This window comes from Mobula hypostoma, chromosome 4, assembly GCF_963921235.1.
Source record: "Mobula hypostoma chromosome 4, sMobHyp1.1, whole genome shotgun sequence".
Taxonomy (NCBI): domain Eukaryota; kingdom Metazoa; phylum Chordata; class Chondrichthyes; order Myliobatiformes; family Myliobatidae; genus Mobula; species Mobula hypostoma.
Window position 1 is genome coordinate 119,320,313 of NC_086100.1, and position 19,967 is coordinate 119,340,279.

The 19,967-nt window shown below is 39.5% G+C and overlaps 1 protein-coding gene across 1 annotated transcript; it reads right to left on the reverse strand.

The window, feature by feature from the left end:
* Nucleotides 1–395: 395 nt before the first annotated feature.
* Nucleotides 396–19,961, reverse strand: npy1r (neuropeptide Y receptor Y1). Its single transcript, XM_063046421.1, has 4 exons — nt 19,712–19,961; nt 11,939–11,991; nt 7,779–8,594; nt 396–1,928 (listed from the first exon to the last, which is right to left on the reverse strand). The coding sequence occupies exons 3-4, from the start codon at nt 8,475–8,477 to the stop codon at nt 1,512–1,514; spliced, it is 1,116 nt and encodes a 371-aa protein (XP_062902491.1). The 5' UTR covers nt 8,478–8,594; nt 11,939–11,991; nt 19,712–19,961; the 3' UTR covers nt 396–1,511.
* Nucleotides 19,962–19,967: the final 6 nt, after the last annotated feature.

The following is a 19,967-nucleotide window of genomic DNA, read 5'->3' on the forward strand; positions in this document are numbered from 1 at the left end:
ACCCTTCTTCAGTACAAGGAATCAGAATTGAAACCAAAATGATAGGTTTAGCTCTAATAACAGTAAATGCTTTCACTGTGACATTTTTGAAGATAACTATAGAATTCCAAAACAGAATATATAATACACTGCAAACACGAGAAAATCCGCAGATGCTGGAAATTCAAGCAACACACACAAAATGCTGGTGGAATGCAGCAGGCCAGGCAGCATTTATAGGAAGAAGTACAGTCGACGTTTCAGTCTGAGACCCTTTGTCAGGACTCATGAAGGGTTTCGGCCCGAAATGTCGACTGTACTTCTTCCTATAGATGCTGCCTGGCCTGCTGCGTTCCGCCAGCATTTTGTGTGTGTTGCGTATATAATACACTGTTTCTTGTTATTTGTATCCTCAGACAATGCTAATTTCTGCACAACTTTACCCATGAGGCATGAAATTAAATACACTTGCTCAAGCACTTTTGACCAAGCTGAGATTGCAAAATAACCCATTATGTAACAGTAAGTAAATATAAATTAATAAACATCACCTGTGTAATGATTTGGCAGTATTTCACTGTCAAAAGTGGGTATCAGTTTTCTTAAAAACTCATTTTAAACATAAATTAATTGTTTGTTCTGGCAATAATAAATATTTCTTAATAAGTAACTTTTGAAAAGTATGCTTATTAATACTGATGGTGTTCTTCTTTCCAAACGTTGACATGCATCAAATATATAACATTGGACAATGGTGACATTATAATAATACAGTTTGTCAAAAGAACCCACAAACAACATTGTTATCGTACCAAGTTTTTTTTTGGTTCAAAGTATCTGCTGCAGATTTACTTAACGGGAGTGTATTTGTAAAATCAAGCCTGTAAAAGAAAAGTTTTTTTTGTGAAATAGATTCTCAAAATCAATGACTTCCTTATTTACAAGTCCTCTATCCTTCACTATCATCTGCCCAAGGGAAACAACACTACCCATCCATTTCTTTGCTACTGGGAGGCAAGTGGCAACAGAATGAGGTAGCTGTCCTTTAATTTTCCTCTCATCTTGAGAAGAACACTAAAACCTTAAGCTTCAGTTCTTCCATGATATCAATACAGAGAACTAATTTTGTTAATACATCTAAAGGTCTTGAAAATAGAGTGCATGCTAACAGAATATAATTTGAAAAGAGTTCGGATACATTATAAAATATGCCCTTCCCCATGTTACCAAGAAGACATAAAGAGAAGTTATAAAGTTCATGCTGTGAAGTTCGTGACCTTGAACTATTTTACCAAAGTCTTCTTCAAAAGTAGCATAGATGTTACCAATTATGGAACATAGACCAGAAAGAGCAAGTTGTAAGGAATCTCCTGTTTAATAGGTAAAATATAAAATTCATGAAATTATTTAAGACGTTGAGTAGATGTTTTGCTTCACATAGGTAGAATGATCTGTAGTAATATTCAGTAGCATAGTTGGGGGCACCAATTACTGTTCATACTACTTAGGCAATACTTTGGAATCAACAAATCTCAAGCAATTTGTGTTGTCTGTTTCAAAGAGCTCTTGGAAATCTCAGTCTGCATGGTTGACATGGCAATAGCTTCGTAGTCCTCCTCTCTGGAGCTGCATTTACAGTAATGAAGAATTGATCGCAAGTCCCTCTGAAAGTTCTTATTGAGGAATCCATAAAAAATGGGGTTTGTGCAGGTTGAGAGCATTGCTGTCAGATGGCATAAAGAGAAAACTAGATTATGATGGCAATTATTAAAAGCCTCATGGTTCCAATCAAAAACAGCATTGAAAATGTTGAGAGGTAGCCAGCAGACTGCAAAAGCAACTACAATGGAGATTAGCATAACGTTTATCCTTCTGTTCTCATCTGCCCTGTATTTATTCTCTCTCATCTTCTCCATCATAGTATTCCTCCTCCTCAGGCGCATATATATCTTTTGAAGAAAAAACAAGATTACTTTTAATAAATTATATTTCAAAATTCAAGCACATCTGTATCACATTATAGAAAATATTCTTTTCTGGAAATCAGCTATAAATTGTTCTCCAAGATGACAGCAATCACATGGCTCCATAAACACTCCGCAGTCTAATGAACTATAAGCTATGTCCTGTAATCCAGAGAATGTATAGATTCGTCATATAGTCTCGGTTAAATTGGCTGATCTCTGCCAGCATGGTGGAAGGCATGTTCAAATAAATTCAGTGACCAAATTTTGGCTTCCCAATTCCTATTCAATTATTTATTGTATTTGAAGGTAGCAGGGTGAGAGTCATTAGTGACAGCCTACAGTTTGAACTGTTTGAGAAGGGTCATTGTCTGTGCCAACATATCAAGAATCAGAAGGTGTGGGACATTTAGCCTCTCAAGCCTGCTCTTCTGCATTCCATATGTTAACTTTACACATCCTTGCTTTTCAAATATCTACCTCCAAATTAAAACAAGATCACAGACACTGCTTGGATCACCTTTTGAGGAAGAGAGATACAACTAGAAATCGCTTAGAGCAATTGGTTGGAAGTTAATTGGTCATTGTAAATTGGCCTGTGATTAAACTCAGGTTAAATTGGGTGATTGCTGGGTGCTGTGGCTCGAAGAGCAAACTCCACACTGTATCTCAATAAACAAATAAGTAATGGGTACTGTGGTCAGCATGGGCTTACTGGGCCAAAGGGCCTGGATCCATGCAGTATTACTCTGACTAATGGCATCAAGTCCTACACAAGGAATGCAGAGGGAAGTATAGGTGATGAAAGAAGACACAAACTTAGGTTAGCTCTTCTTGCAAGCTACAGATGTATACAATATGATACTAACAATCAGTTCCTTAATGGTGTTCTCTAAAATGCATTAACTCATTTATAAAGGAGCAAGGCTTATGTAAATCATTGAACAACATTGAAATCATTTATCAGTAAATTCAATTTAAAACAGAATATCTTTTAGTGATTCTCAAGGCTATAATTTTCTCTAAATGACAATAATTCTCACTGTTTACCATATTAATTGAACTAAAACAGTCTGCTGTATTGGAAACATCCTTGTATGTTCTGTTTATTGTAATATTTTAAAATACTATAATCATTAAAATAAAAGGTTTCATGGAAAACCTTGCTGAAATTACTGAGCGTTTGATTTGGAAAAGTGCCAGCCCTCCTGAACATAACTTTCCACTGTTTTTATTACTTTGTCTTTGTTATGTGTCTCTCTGAGGTGCAAGATCTCTACAAGGGCCAGCAATCTTGTTGGGTTCTTCTTTTACTTCTTCAGTATTTCTAATGAAGCTCTCAGTATGATTCTTAACCCTGTATTTCTGGTATCATCAAAGACCAAAGCTTCACCAATATAGTTATGATTTTGTTAACAAGAAGTCGTAAAATTCCTATTCCTTCTTTTACATCTTCTTTTGCTCTCTCTCGATGTGACTAGTTTAATTGTTTGTTTGCACTTTCAGACTGTATCACGTCACTAATTTTGGAACTTCATTGTCACCATCAAGCAGTCAAGAAAGGAAAAACTGGACACAAAATAACAGACAAGATCTCTGTGGGCTTATTAGCATCTGAATGAGTAGCATTTGTTGCTTGTTCACATGAGGAATTCTGCAGATGCTGGAAATTCGAGCAACACACATCAAAGTCGCTGGTGAACGCAGCAGGCCAGGCAGCATCTCTAGGAAGAGGTACAGTCGATGTTTCAGGCCGAGACCCTTCGTCAGGAGTAACTGAAGGAAGAGCTAGTAAGAGATTTGAAAGTGGGAGGGGGAGGGGGAGATACATTTTCTGGCCTGTTTCATTCAGCTGACACCTGCATTAAAACTTGTATCCCCCACCTTGTTTCACTATGCTATGAGTTCTTGATGATTAAATATAGCAACTGATCAGCTCACCTTATTAAATAAGTTAAAATTCTTCTGTGGAAAAAAGACAGATAAGAATTAAAATAACAAAAGAAATAAAATAATCGGTTTAAAGTTTACAGTTAGCTTTTGCAATGTGATGTGTTGCAATCTTAGGATAGCTTGTCAAGGTCAAGTCCAACCTGCTGTTCTTCCAGCGGTGTGACTTACTGAACTATTGGTAATGGTCATGATTGTGGTCCTGTCGCTGGGAGGGCAATGACTGCCATTCCCTGAGTCTGGATATTCTGCTAGAGGGAAGCAACTTCACCACAGTGAAGTCAAAGGGATGATTGGCGGCCATCTCAAGTCGAGTTTATTGTCATGTGCATAAGAACTGTTTTCCTGTTCAGACTGTCAAAGTTATTTGGCAAAGTGCCTCACCAACAGAACTCTTTAAAATCAACAAGACCTTCTTTGGCTGGTGGTGAGAAGTGCACTTCTCGTCGGGGTCTTCTTGCAGAGCCAGGATCTAAAAGTCACTCCATGTTGCCCATGAGATGGTGATTCGTCCACTTACAGACCACATCAAGAAAATCTGGAAGGGTACACAGTGACCTTTGTTGAAGTTCATCCTGAGTAGCTGTGTACACTTCCAGCCATTCTCCAGGACACATAGTGGGTCAAACAACTGCTGCTGCTGGAGATCATCAGCTTGTCGGAAGAGAACCGCTGGTCTCTTTGAAACCTGATGGTCTTTCAGTGGAAGGAGAGGTCCAAAGGAATTGCTGCTGACCAGCATATTGTAAAATGCCAGGAGCTCTACATACGTCTGTCTGTTTCCTCTCACATCTCAAAGACTGTAGGTTAGCTGGTTAATTGACCATTGTAAAATTGTTCAAGCGTGTAGGTGAGTGGTAGAATCTGACGGGAGCAGAGGAGAATGTGGAGAGAATAAGTGATTAGCATAGAACCAATGTAAATAGCTGTTTGATGATTTATAGTCAGTAGGCTGAAGGAGCTGTTTCTGTGCTGTCTGGCACTATGACAATCAGAATGTTCTTAATTAAACTGTTTAATCACACCAAAACCACTGAAAAATGCACAACAATTCATGAAAAGAATGGTAATAAAGTTTTTTTTGAAGAAAGTTAAAAACCAAATTTGGTTAAGTCCAACAACAGCACACTTGGCACTGTGACAATATTTGGGCATTACAGCCCTCCGTGGTTTCTGAAGTTGTGAATTGAAAATGCCAGGATAAAGAGTTTCCTTGTGATTCCAAAGTTAATTGTTCTTTTTTGTTCAGGTGTTGCTCCAAGTCGTGATACGTATGAGAATGTAATCAGTTGTGTTAGATGTACAATTCCAAACTCAGGTTAATTGACTGCTACATTAAACTAATAAAACTCAAATCAAATTGCTCATTCACCAGAATATAAAACACTGCTGTTAAGATTCACTGTAAGGTCAAATCATACAGTTTTATCATATTATGAAAGAGATGCAGAGAAGGTAGGAAACTAGATAGTTCCTATTAAAGAGATCATTCTGATGCCTAAACAACAAGTAGAATATTCTATCAGTAGCAAATTTCTATAATGGACACCACAGTGGCGTAGCAGTTAGTGTGACCCTATTACAGCTCAGGATGTTCTAGAGATCTGAAATCAATTCCGGCACCGCTCTGTAAGGAGTCTCTGTATGTCCTCTTGGTGGAATGTCCGGGTCATTTCCAGGTCCTCCAGTTTTCTCTCACAGTCCAAAGATGTACTGGGCATGTTAATTTTTAATTGTAAGTTGCCCTGTCGTTAGGTTAGGGCTAATCGGTTTGTTGGGTGTTACTAGGTGGTGCAGCTCAAAGTGCTGGAAGGGCCTATTCCATACTGTAACACTAAATATAAATAAATTTTATAGTTTAAAATCAACTCCATGGCTAATTAAGGTGCAATCCTTGCTGACTGTTCCACACCTCAAAATCCTCATCATATGTGTTACAAATGATTGTACCTTACAAATATTTGTTAATCAAATATTTAATGCACGTATTTAAAAGAAATGATTGTGCCCCTTTCTCTGAAGAAAAGCTCTAAAAAATGGCCAGTAGCTGATAAGGAAAGTCAGATTTCACACTGATTCATGTGCCTAGTGCAAATCTTTGAAAACTGGAATGAAACAACAGGAATTTGCACAGAGGCCAACAACTCATGCAAATTTGATTTGTTTCTTCACTTCAATCCCCATCAGGATTTACCATGCATGAACTTCCCTGATTGGGAACACAATCAGAAAAATATTCTGTGGAACATTAATATTAGTTCTATTACTATTGAAAAAAAATCTGGAAATGTTACAAATAACATTGTCATTATAAATACATAGATATTCATATTAACAGCACAGACAGGGATGAAGATTGCTTTTAAAAGATATGTATGCTTGTTTATTGTAAATAAATTAATATCTGTGTTATGAAAACAGAAAGGAATTTTATTCAGACATAAGTATTCATACAATAACCTAACATAATAATTTCCATACTTTTTTTCATTTCCTACAGAAAAAAAAATGATCTTGTGTTCTCTTTAGATCTAACAAAAAACTGAAGTGTATCATTCCATCACTCACTGCTCTTGGGAAAACAGAATTTATAAACCTTTCTCTCTCAAGATTGTCCATGAGAGGTGCATAAAATTACTTTAGTGTTCACCAATTGATGTCCAGTTGAAAAGATCAGAGACAAATAAGAAAATATTTTGGTATATAATCTTGTTCATCAAGATAAGATATGTGATTTTGTAAGAAATAGCAACATACTGTGCATACATTTTCCATTACATTAAATATGCCAGTGATTAATCCTTATCAAAAAAATTTAGAGTACCAAAGAAATACAGCAAATAATTACTTAGCTGTGTGATTAACGAATCTGCCTGAATAAAGTCAGCTTTATAGATCTTGATCATTATTTTCTGTACAATTTAAAGCATTCTTCATTCAAATAGCTGAGAAAGTTATTACCACTTACTTCTTTTCCTATTCTTTTTGCAGTACTCCAAGCAGCCTTATGTGATAGCAAAGAAATCTGATTTGGTAAATCACTGATAAAAAATTGCTGTGATTGTTCCTTGATCAGAAAACTTAAGCCTGTGATAAACCATGAATGGTGGGAACATTAAAAATAACTACATGTAGGAAATATATAGCATGCCGCAAAATATGTTAACATTTTCAGCAAACGTTACGTTGTCCATCTATTTATGCTGATTGTCTTGCAGAATCAAAAATAAAACAAATTACATTATACAAATAGACAAACTGGTCCATTTGCCCAATTTCCTTCCACGTGACACAACAGTATTAGTTATATCTAACTACTGAAAATGCCACAAATAAGCATAATTGGAAAGCCGAGAATCGTCATGGACAGTTTCCTTTCACTCTTGCTGCATTTACGTGCTTTGAGATGTTGACTAACATTATGATTCAAATTCAGATTTGGAATATTTTCCTTAATGTAGATGCTAATAACATATCTCTTAAATAAAATTCTTACTATCATACCAATAACTGACATAAAGTACTTCAAAATTATGTCTCCACAAAAATCTATGTCCTTAAACTGCACTACCATAACTTTAACACATTCAAGCAGTCTAGTACTCACTAAACATATGCATAAACCCAAAACTTTGATTGGATATATTGAGCGCTCGATAACAGTTCCATCCGGCAGCACTCATGACTACTGTCTGCCAATGTCTTTCAAGATCCATGTTAGATCGATTTTGAAACTGCTTCAAAGCGACATTGTATTGAAGTACATCAGCTTCTTCAGAATTGACAGATTGAAAACCAAAACATAAGATTCACAAGCAAACCAACTTTTATAATATGTAAACCAGACAGATATGTTGCAAAATATAGACACTTTTTCTCACTTACTTTGAAGTAGCAGATGAATATAAAGCAGAGTGGAGCAAAGTACTGCAATATCAGGAGACACGTGGTATAGGCAAGCCTCTGGTTTTCTGATGGCCACTGGTCAAAACACAAATAGATTCCAGCAAATTCCTCTGAGTATTTAGGGTCAAATTGGATCTGGTCACTTGTTAGGATATGGTAAAGTGGGAAAGGCAGTGCTGTCAGGATGGCCACTGCCCACATAATGGCAATGCTTAGGTAGGCATGCTTGTTGTTGGGTCTCCAACCACGGGGGTTGATGATCAGCTGGTGGCGCTCCACGGCAATCAGCACCAAGGAGAAGATGGAGACAGTGATGGAGATGCACTGGATCATCGAGTTCAGCTTACACATGGCCTCACCAAAAATCCAGTGGTCCATGAACGTATAGACAAAAGTGAAAGGCAAGCACATGATACTGATCAGCAGGTCGGAGACTGACAGGTTGACAATCAGAATGTTTGTGACATTGTGCATTTCCTTCTGTTTCATGATGATAACAATTAGAAGTAGATTGCCAGAAACCCCAAGGATGATGATAGCACTGTAAATCAGAGCTAATATGAAAATCATGGCGGATGGTGAATAGCACTGGTCAAAATGATCAAAGGTGAAATTTCTCTTTGAGAAGTTAAAGAGAATGGAATGGTTTCCAGCGTAAATAGAAGCTATCCCATCCATTCTGCTTGCAAACCGTGCACTGTGGACGATGAAAACTTTGGTGACGGCGTCTTCTGGGAAGAATGTTCTTTTCACAATTCATGTCACTTCCATGTTTTCTTAAACATATGAATCTTTCTATAATTGAAAATAAATATTACCAAAAATACAGTGAATGAACAAAATCTTCAACTGCTCAGGATCAAAAGAAAACACTTGTCATCATCCAACTTTGGAAAACTGAAAACTATGGTCATTTAGTTACTTAATTACTTTGTAGGATCGAGCAATCAAATAACTGGGTCTGGAATTTAAGCGGCACACCTTTGGTGCTGAATGCCTAATATTGTTATCAGATAACTTGATCCTCATACATCTAATACTGCTGGCATTTATAGCGAGAGGATTCGAGTACAGGAGCAGGGAGGTACTACTGCAGTTGTACAAGGCCTTGGTGAGACCACACCTGGAGTATTGTGTGCAGTTTTGGTCCCCTAATCTGAGGAAAGACATCTTTGCCATAGAGGGAGTACAAAGAAGGTTCACCAGATTGATTCCTGGGATGGCAGGTCTTTCATATGAAGAAAGACTGGATGAACTGGGCTTGTACTCGTTGGAATTTAGAAGATTGAGGGGGGATCTGATTGAAACGTATAAGATCCTAAAGGGATTGGACAGGCTAGATGCGGGAAGATTGTTCCCGATGTTGGGGAGGTCTAGAACGAGGGGTCACAGTTTGAGGATAGAGGGGAAGCCTTTTAGGACTGAGGTTAGGAAAAACTTCTTCACACAGAGAGTGGTGAATCTGTGGAATTCTCTGCCACAGCAAACTGTTGAGGCCAGTTCATTAGCTATGTTTAAAAGGAAGTTAGATATGGCCCTTGTCGCTACAGGGGTCAGGGGGTATGGAGGGAAGGCTGGGTTCTGAGTTGGATGATCAGCCATGATCATAATAAATGGCGGTGCAGGCTTGAAGGGCCGAATGGCCTACTCCTGCACCTATTTTCTATGTTTCTATGTTTCTATGTTAATTGGTAATAAAACGTTTGTAAACTGAGATTCCAGGAAGCATGTTGAGATATGATACATAACCTAGTACCTCCTAAAAAGATGAAACTTTAAACTGTTGTTAGCAGATGAAGGCATTTGCAGAAGACATCCAAATATTATCCCTCTGCAACCCATCTTCCTTTGTTTAGCTAAGGACGAGCATGGTCCTGTAGCAAAAATTTAGCTTAGTGGGACTGCCTGTCTTGATTCTTCTCTGAAGTATTCAGTAACTGCTGTTTTCCTACAGTAATGGCTTTGCTTCATTCCGTCACATCATTACCTCCAGAATCCCATGAGGATCGTAATTAATATAAAATGCTGTATATATATATATATATATATATATATATATCCTATAAAATTGGGTCAAATTTAAACATAATATTATTACTTCTCTAAAGTTGATATTGTTTTATAAGATTTTATTCGGTTACAGGCTCCTCTTCTGTAAGGTACAGGACATGGTGTCCTTTCAGGGGCATATCAAGAGTCATGGGGTTAGTCTCCAAACACAGAGCTCTGCCACTTCAATGCCTTCCCCGGCCTCTCAGATCTCCCCACTATAAGACTGCTTGTCATTGATGAATCATTGTCCATGGGCCCAATCCTGCCACCAGTTCTATCCGCCTGACCCAGACACAGGCTTTGGGTTAAACAAGTTTGTTTGCAATACCAAGAGCTATTTGATCTCTGAACTTCATGGCCTTGATGTTCTGTTGCATATGAGAATGATATATGCACCCTATGTTGGAATTTAAAAAGAAATGATTTTGGAAGTGATTGATTACTTTGTGCACTGGGACTACCTTGGCAGACTTGACTCTGGTGCCTCATATTCACAACCCCACACATTAATTCAAAAACAGTTTTAACTGAGCAATGAGGTAGTCAAAGAGCATTGAGGGCTTTCCTGTTATTAACCAAAATGCCTAGCCTTACCTGTAACGCTGCCAGGGAGTCTCAGATACCCATCTTCCAGGGAGAAAGAAGTTTTCATTGTTACTAATTCCCATCTACAGCTTCCTGAGGCATCCCTGAATATTTCAATGACTCCCACAAATACTTCCAAGTCTCACTCTCGCTGCCTATTTCTGAGCATTCCCCATTAACTCAGTCCCCAATCCCGCCTGTGACAGACTCAATACCCCCTTCCTCCATCACTGATGTCAATACTGATAGGTAACTCAATTCCATTCCATGTTGATAATTTCCCTCCTTTCCACTCTCCAACTTGTCTCACATTCTCTTCCCCCAAGGACTTCGCTCACCACATCCCTAATCTTCCCTCTTACCATCTTCTTCCTCCAATCCCAATCCCAGTTCCCACGCATGCCCCCCCTCCCCGGCCCGATCACCATTCTTCATGGTGCTGGGAAATCCAGGACTTTACTTATTTATTTTTCTCTAGATTAAATATTTCCCACCATAAGGGCCATCTCTTTCCACCTTTAATCTTTAATTTAACTATTTATCCACTCCTTCACTTCCATTTCAAAATACCTTCATCTCCAGGATCCTGTTCGGCTTCCTGATCCACATACTTATCACACCTAAATCCCTGCTAACCGGAAGTATCTTACAGAGTTTCATTCATGCAATAAATCCTATTGTTGTTGAATTCAATTACTCCCCAAACTCTTCCATTCTTACCTTTTTAAATATTTTCCTGGTGTCGTCTCTGTAACCTCTTCATTCTATCATTACCCTTCGCACTCTGACCCTGGCTTTAGTATGTGAATTGCATTAGCTAGAATTTTGTGTCACCCACTGTACACAGTGCTCCCAGTCAGGCCTCCTGTATATTGGGGAGAACCAATATAGATTGGGAGACCACTTCACTGAGCACCTCTGCTCCGTCTGCCATAAAAAGCTGGATCTCCTAGTCACCACCCATTTCAATTCTACTTCCCATTCCCATTCCAACATATCAGTCCATGGCCTCCTCTACTGCCAGGCTCAGGATGGAGGGGCAACACACATACATTCCATCTGGGTAGCTTCCAACTTGATTTCTCGAACTTCTAGTAATTTCACCCCCCCCCTTCACCATTCCCTACTCCTGTTTCTCTCATTCACCTTATCTCCTTATCCGGTGCTCCTCCTCCTTTTCTTTCCTTTCTTCCATGGTCTTCTGTCATTACCTATCAGATTCCTGCTTCTCCAACCCTTTTATCTCTTCTTCCCTGACCTCTGCCTATTTGAATTTAAGATACATAATACCAATTGATCTATTTATCATTCAACAAAGACACTCCAGGTAGCCTGGTGTGGATGAGGAAGATAAGAGATCTTATAAGAGATAAAAGATATGTGATTAGCTACTCCACACAAAGAACAGCAATTCTGAACACTGTATGATGGTGTCAAATATTGTACAAGATTTTCCTCAGATTCATTTTATTATTTTTATATTTTATCTGAGAAACACTTACAGTATATGGAGAGATGTGTATTGCTTGCTCTCCCTTTCTGAATTGGTGATTTTCTGTTGAAATAAACAAGAGCTAGTTTTAAATAGTGAGATCTCAAACCAAAAATTTCAATGCCTGTAATCAAGTATTACAACTCAAGTTCTTACAGTAATTCTAACAATGAAACTGTCACTTTATTTGGATATTCTACTTTTCTTCTTGAAGGAAGATAAAAATTACAAACCATTTCACTGATCTTAAATTTTATTTTTAGATCAACTCTAGTCAAATAAACTGTCACATTTATTTTGGACCAAATATTGAAACAAAGTATTAGTAATGAGAAATCTTTGGATTTGATTGAATTTAGCAAAACAATTGTAGAATAAAATACTTCAGAATGGATTTTTCAGCTATAAATTTTAATGAGTAGAAAAATCATTACATTGATTTCCTCATCTGAAACTCTAACCAAGTCATCCTAAGTGAAGTGTGACATTTAAAATATATCAATTTTGAAATAAATTACTTCTTCATAAAGTACAATGCTGTAAGTTTATAATGAATAATTCACCTTTTCTTTGAACACATATTTGCTTAAGCTATCAGTGCACAAAATGACGATATTTCTCAAGTGATTAATTAGCATTTGTCATATTTAATTCCAATTTAAGAACTAACTGACGAGAACTAATAGAAACTGGATGCGTTCAGACAACCCTTCAGGACAGTATATTTGCTACATCACACAAATGCAGGGTAGTCACTGAAAGAGTACATGAATTTCAACATCCTTGGGGGCCTGAATACATTAAAAATTTGCCAAAGCTTGTCAGAAAGCTATATGTTTAGAAAAATTAAGAAGAGAAAAAGATCATGAAGGTGGATATTAAGTCCTATGAGAATCCGAATTTGAAAGCAACCTTGGTTGGTTAAGGTGGGAGTAGATGGTAGGTGGGACTGGGAATTAAATACAAAAGAAAAGATACCCAAGATGTCCATTTATTACACAACTTTTGCTTTCAATAGCAGACTGAAAATCTCCTAGCAATATACCTTTGACAATTTCAAAGATTCAAAGTACATTTATTATCAAATTATGTATGCAGTATACAACCCTGAGTTTCGTCTTCCTCACAACAGCCACGAAACAAAGAAACAAAGAAAAACTATGGAACCCATTCAAAGAAAACCATCAAACCACCCTCCACACGAAAAAAAAAGTGCAAATGGCAAGAAAAAAAGCGGAAAACACAGAATACAAACACAAAATTGAAAGAGTCCAGGCATATTCAGTTCAGCTCAGTATTCATTATTTGCAGGCTGCCCAGATTCAAAATCGGCCAAAATAGCAACAAAAACAAAAATGGCAATTGCTCATTAACAGTGATGGCAACAGGGATTTTGACTCCTTTTACATTTTGAATGGGTCCCTTGAACTTACCAGTGAAAGTATGAGGAGCTAATTGGGACAGACAAACCAATCAATGTAAGCTCTGGGCTCACTGCTGCTTTCTTGAGTGACTCTGTCACAGGCTTTTTTTTTCCTGTTGGAAGCTAGTTCAGAACACTCAGCTGGATATTTTCTTGGTATTTGAGCTAAACTTCTAAGTTTTACTGTTCGAAATTTAGTGTTCTGAATTTAAACTTTGTAGGCACCAACTTTTTCAATGTACTTTGCTAGCTTTTGTGAATGCTGTTCATTCCGTGAGTCTATGAAACAGAGCAGAGGGTCGAGCTGAATCACAGAATCGTATCATAGAAATGCTATGGAACACAAAAAGGACATTTTATAGAAGTGTAATCCTGTTAGTTATGTTCAAAGTTCTTTCCTCAGAGAACTGTAAATGATTCCTTCTCAACTGCCTATCTGACTCCCTTCCGAAGGCACTGATTGATTAAGCTTCTGCCAGCCTTGCACACAGTAAAATCCACATCATGACAACAATGAGTAAAGCAGTTTTCATCAAATCCCCCTTCGTCAAAAATAAATTAAATCCATGCCTGCTGGTTCTGGAAATGGGAAGAACTCCCCCTCACTTAAACTTTCAAAAGCAGTCACAATCTCCCATAACTCCATCAGCCTTCATCACGGCAAGCAGAACTACCCCAAGTTCTCCAATTTAACCTCACAGCTGAAGCTCTGGACCTAGTCCAGTGAATATGTCCTGCACCCCTCGAGATCCCTCATGTCCTCATTAAACTGTGGTGACCAGGGGTGAACGGGGTTGTTACCTAATCAGTCTTTTGTGCAGCAGCAGAATAACTCCCCCGCTTTTGTACTCTCCACTTCTAAATATAAATCCCAGGATCCCCTCAACTTTAATAACCTCTCTCAATTTGTCTTGTTACTTGGAAAGACTTAAACCCCTGCTCCTGCACACTTTTAAGAACTGTACAGCATGCTCAATGTTTTCTTTCTTCCTTTCTGCTAACATGTATCAACTCACAGTGATCGGTATTGAATTTCATCTGCCACTATTCTCCCCAATTAGCCGGTCTACCTGCATCTTCATATGCATAGTTTATTACCCCTCAAGGTTTAGAACATTCTAGCCTTCATGTCAGCAAGAGGTAGGCAAATTTTTCTCTGCCGTCTTCTCAGTCCACTATACCACCTACTGTAGTGTCATCTGCAAGCTTATTAACCATGACTCATAGATTCACATCAAAATTGTGCATACAGATGACAAACAACAATATGCAAAGCCCCAACCTCTGAGGTACACCACTAGTCATGGGCTTCTAGTCCGAGAAGCAACCTTCCGGCATTATCCTCTGCTTTCTACCGTCAAGCTAATAGTGCAACAATCATAAACACAGGAGATTCTGCAGATGCTGAAAATCTTGAGAAACACATACAGCATGCTGGAGGAACTTAGCAGGTCAGGCAACATCTATGGAGAGGAATAAACAGTTGATGTTTTGGCCCAAAAAGGATGATTCATTTCCATAGATGTTGCGTGACCTGCTGGGTTCCTCCAACATTTTGTTCATGTTGCTTTGGATTTCCAGAACCTGAAGACTTCCTTGTGGTTACAGATACTGCCTGGCTTGCTGAGTTCCTTCCAGCACTTTGCATGTGTTGTGTATCCAATCAGCCAGTTCTCCTTGGTTCCATGCAGTCTAACCTTCCAGAAAGGCCAACAGTGTGGAACCCTATCAAAGGCCCGACTGAAGCTCCTGAATACAGCACTTCAACCACCCCGCCCTCACTGACCACATAAAGAAGCTCGGCCTCTGGGCGCACTTCTGCACGTGTCATGTCTCCCTAGTGATCCTTTCCTCCCAGGATTGTGTGTAGTAGTTGCTGCTTTTTCCTAAAAATTCTGGTTCACCATGGAAGGAGTTGCCAGGGGAGAACTGGTTGGCACAGTAGTGTGGGGACGTCATGGTTGTGCAACAGTGAGTGTAACCCTATCACAGTGCCAGCGACCCTCGTTCATTTCCTACCACACTATGTAAGTAGTTTGTACATTCTCTCTGTAAGGGTTTCCTCCACGTACTCCATTTCCTCCCACAGTCCAAAGATGACTGAGGAGATGTCAGGGGTAAGTTTTTTATGCAGAGAGAGGTGAGTGTGTGGAATGGGCTGCCAGCAACGGTGGTGAAGGTGGATACAATAGGGTCAACAGGTACATAGAGCTCAGAAAAATAGAGGGCTATGGGTAACCCGAGGTAATTTCTAAGGACATGTTCGGCACAGCTTTGTGGGCCAAAGGGCCTGTATTGTGCTGTAGGTTTTCTATGTTTCTATGAACAGTTTAGCAGGTTAATTGGTCACGTGGGCATAAATGGACAGCACGGGCTCATTAGATTGTTACTGTGCTTTCTCTCTCTAAATAAAAATAAAAACTGAAATAACAGACAACATGAAAACTGATGAGCAGGAGGTATCAGAAAAGATGTACTTAAACTCGACAACTTGTCAGTCCAGATTGGATGCATCTTAGATTGCTGAGGGAGGAAAGTCGTGAGGGATTATGGAAGGGCTTGCCATAATCTTCCAACTGTACAGGCATGTCCAGCAATTACAGATCAGGAAGTTAACTCATGGTCTGCTTACTGCTTATGGCTGACAGGAACGCAATCTCTGAAGTACAGAAGCAGGACACCGGCAGTCATTTCTCACTGGAAAATCCCAGTGAGGATCAGTATGTTGTAAGTGTGTGCTCTCAGGGGCTTGGTGTTTCTGGAACACCCTTTAAATGCACCAGCCAATGTAATACTTGTCTGTCACACCCTGAACAATACTGTGGAGACACTGACTGGAGAGGACAGAGCACTTTGTAGCACAAGGTGAAGGATGGAGAAGAAGCTCTAGTCAAAGCAGGAGCAGTGGTACACACTGCTAACTAGGGTGAACAAATTAAACTCAGTATTAGGCCGTCACATCGAGATGCAAATCCTTTTACCATCACCATCAACAACTCCAACCGCAAACTTTCCCTGTCTTTCCCTTAACTTCCCCCATCAGAAACCAGCCCTGAAAACAGCCACTGATTTTCATAGGATGAGCTTGACGGTGATTGGAAACTGGATAGATATGGGCGTGAGGATGTATAACGACAGAAAGGAATAGGCGTACCTGCACACTGAATTGGTGTAGGAATGATGATTTAGAGTTAAAAAGGCAGTGTGGGAGCTGTATGAATAAAACATTCGGGGTGTAGCTGACTGTGAGATTGCACTCACCTTTCCTGACCTGATTAAACTACCAGTGGCTCAGATGAAAGAACAGAGATCACCGGCTCCTGCTTCCGTGTCACTTTTCAGGAACACTTCTTTGAAAGGCTTCTCCTCACTTCACGACCACAGAATATGAGACCCGTATAAACTCCACATATCATTCTGTGAAATGTCAATGAATCTTGAAGCAACCTTGGTGTGTCTGAAATCCACCTTCTACCTGCTTGTGTCGGGCAGCTAACTGAATGTCTAGAAAGTGCTTTGGTGGGTGTGTAAGTAGCATGACTGACGCTGAGTCATGTCTATTGTTGTCGTGGCAACTTAGGTTAATGACTAAGATGTCCAGCAATTATACCTTGAGACTAAGTGCCATGCACTCTGACCCCTAAGACCATAAGACACAGAAGCAGAGTTTAGGCCATCAAGTTTGCCCCGCCATTCAATCATACTGATTTATTTTTTCCCCTCTATCCCATTTTCCTGTTTTCTTCCCCCCATAACATTTGATGCCCTTGCTCATCAGAGGTTGCTATCAACCTCTGCTTTAAAATTTCCCCAGTGACTTGGCCTCCACAGTCATCTTTGGCAATGAATTCCACAAGATTCACCACCTTCTACTCGGATGCTGTACTCTCTGTCTTAGACTTACCCACAAATGGAAACACCTTCTGCAAATACACTCCATCTAGACCTTTCAATATTTGGTACGTTTCATTGAGAACCCCCTCATTCTTTACACTCCAGTGAGTACAGGCCCAGAGCCATCAAACTCTTCTCATATGTTAACCCCTTCATTCCTGGGATAATTCTCGTGAACCTCCTCGGGACCTTCTCCAATGCCCGCACATCCTTTCTTGGATACGAGGCCAAAACTGCTCACAGTACTCCAAATGTGGTCTCACCAATGACCTGTAAAGTCTCAGCCTGACCCACCCCAGTCCATGGCTCTCAGCCCAAAAAAGCATTAAGATTCCCAACAGCCCTGAAAAGTAATGTGGAAATCAGTGCAAAGGGAGCAAAAGGAAAAGAGTTTGAGATATATAAAAAACACTTACTTAGTTGACCAGAATTTAAAAAAATTAAGATTGGGGGAAGAGAAAAGATGGGTAAGCTGAGGAATAACAAGGAAGATACTCTATGGCTTGATACAACAACCTCAGAACCTTATTGTCAGGATCCTGTTTAAATACTTAAATACATTTCAAGTTGTCCACTTTTAATTCTTTTTCTAAATCTGCTTTAATTCCCTTTTGAAGTTATGGATTTTAACCTGAACGTTGATTCCATTGGGCATTTCTGTTTCCCAGCAATGATCCCTCTTCTCATTGGTAACGTCAGGGAGGAAGTAAAGAAGACCATAATATATAGACGCAGAATTGGGCCAGTTGGCCCATCGAGTCTGCTCCACCATTTCATCATGGCTGATCCATTTTCCCTCTCAGTCCCAATCTCCTGCTTTCTCAGACCCTATCAACCTCTGCCTTATATATACACGTATAAGACCATAAGAAGTGTGAGGGCACACATGCAACTATTCGGGAACAGCTTCTACCAATAAATTTCTGAGTGGACCTTGAACCCATGAACTTTACCTCACGACTTTTTGCACTATACACATACACACTTACCATCATTCGTCTTTTAAAAATTATGTATTGCAATATACTGCTCCCGCAAAACAACAAATTTCACTACATATGCCGGTGATATTAAACCTGATTCCGAGAATATTTCATGCTTTAATATTTTTTAATGTTTAAAATATTTTAAAATATTTTTTGCAACAGCAAAATGTTACAAGACTGGTGGTCATAGTTGGGTACAGAAACTAATTGGGTTTCTGCCGATTTTTTACTTTTTGACTTTCACTAATTAATTCTCCAACTAATGTTCAGATAAACCACAAGCACCACATTAACCCCGCTCTGTAATGATAATAGGTACGCTGAAATGAAAGACAATCAGGCGCACGCTGATAGACTGACAATCGGCGGCTTAGATCTGTACAACGGCGGTGTTCTTCCTGGATGTCAGGCTAACTCCAATTAAAACTCAGATTGTATTGTTTCCCCTACAAACAACATCCCTCACCCCCTGCCCTCCACATAGAAATTACTTCCGTCCCCAATCTCAATATCCCAAACATTCATAAATTCATATTTCTTTTTTCACTTCATTTTCTACCGCTCCTGCCTCGCCAACTTTTCTGTAGACTGGTCCATCGCTCTGTCTCTCTCTTCGGCTGGGTTCCCTTTCTTACCTTTCCCCCATTAACTGAGGGTCATCGAACTGTCTCAGCTCTCCTCTTGCCCGACTCTTTGGTCTTTTGCCCTATCCGGCGCATTTCTCCGTGGTCGGTCACATATCCTCAGTCGCTCGCCATCTCCGCCCCTCGCATTTTAATCTTTTCTCTAACATGGGCATCCATTTGAACAGAACAGGACGCAGAACGAAACACAAGCACAGTAACAATACGGCACAACACGCACAGCTTTGCATGAATTGTCCCGTGCAGCACACAGACCAACCAGATCAGCAAGGAGTTTTGAGGGAAGACGAACCTCTTCACCGTTGGATGGAGAAATCCATTATTGGAGAAAATAATGTAAAAGCATATTTAGTTTAATCTATTATTTAAATAAAGCGATTGCGAGTATTAAATACAATATATAAACAAAAAAATGGCTGTTTCATTTGCGGAGAACACTGCAATAGAACATCCTACTCCGATCCATTCCTGGAACTCAAAAAGTAACAGCCTAACTGTGCTGGCTGAAAGTTTCCACGAGATGCCACTAAACAGAGGGCATTTCGCGCACGGGTTAATCTATGATACCACTCGCCCGGGAGAAAGCACTGCGTTCCCTTCATTTGTTACCAACCGGGTTTCCCTCTTCACTTGCAGGTCAACGATGCAACTAAGCAAATTCCGACCTACTTTGCCCAAAAACAATCAGTTATGTCACTTGCAGAAAGCGAAACAGTGCTTTCTAAAAACATGCAGAGCCGATATTTTTAAATGGAAATTTTTGTACATCTATTTACATTTTTGAACAGCGATGCAATGTTTATGAAGTTGGTTTTGAATAAAAGAACTAAACTCACCTGTACGCAGCCGAACCTGCCTTTTGCTGTTGTTCCCGGTTCTTTTGTGAATAATTTATCAATGCGAGTTGCTGCCTTATTACTTACAGAGGAGGCGGGTCTCAGAGCTCAGCCACTGTCAGTCTGTTTTGTATCAGCGGCTAGGGGTTGGTTCGGCAGACTGATCGAGGAATGGCTGTTCATTATTAAAGCAAGGAACCCCTAAAAACGACATCGTCTCGAGTAAATAATAACCTCGCCCCTCCACCACCTCCCC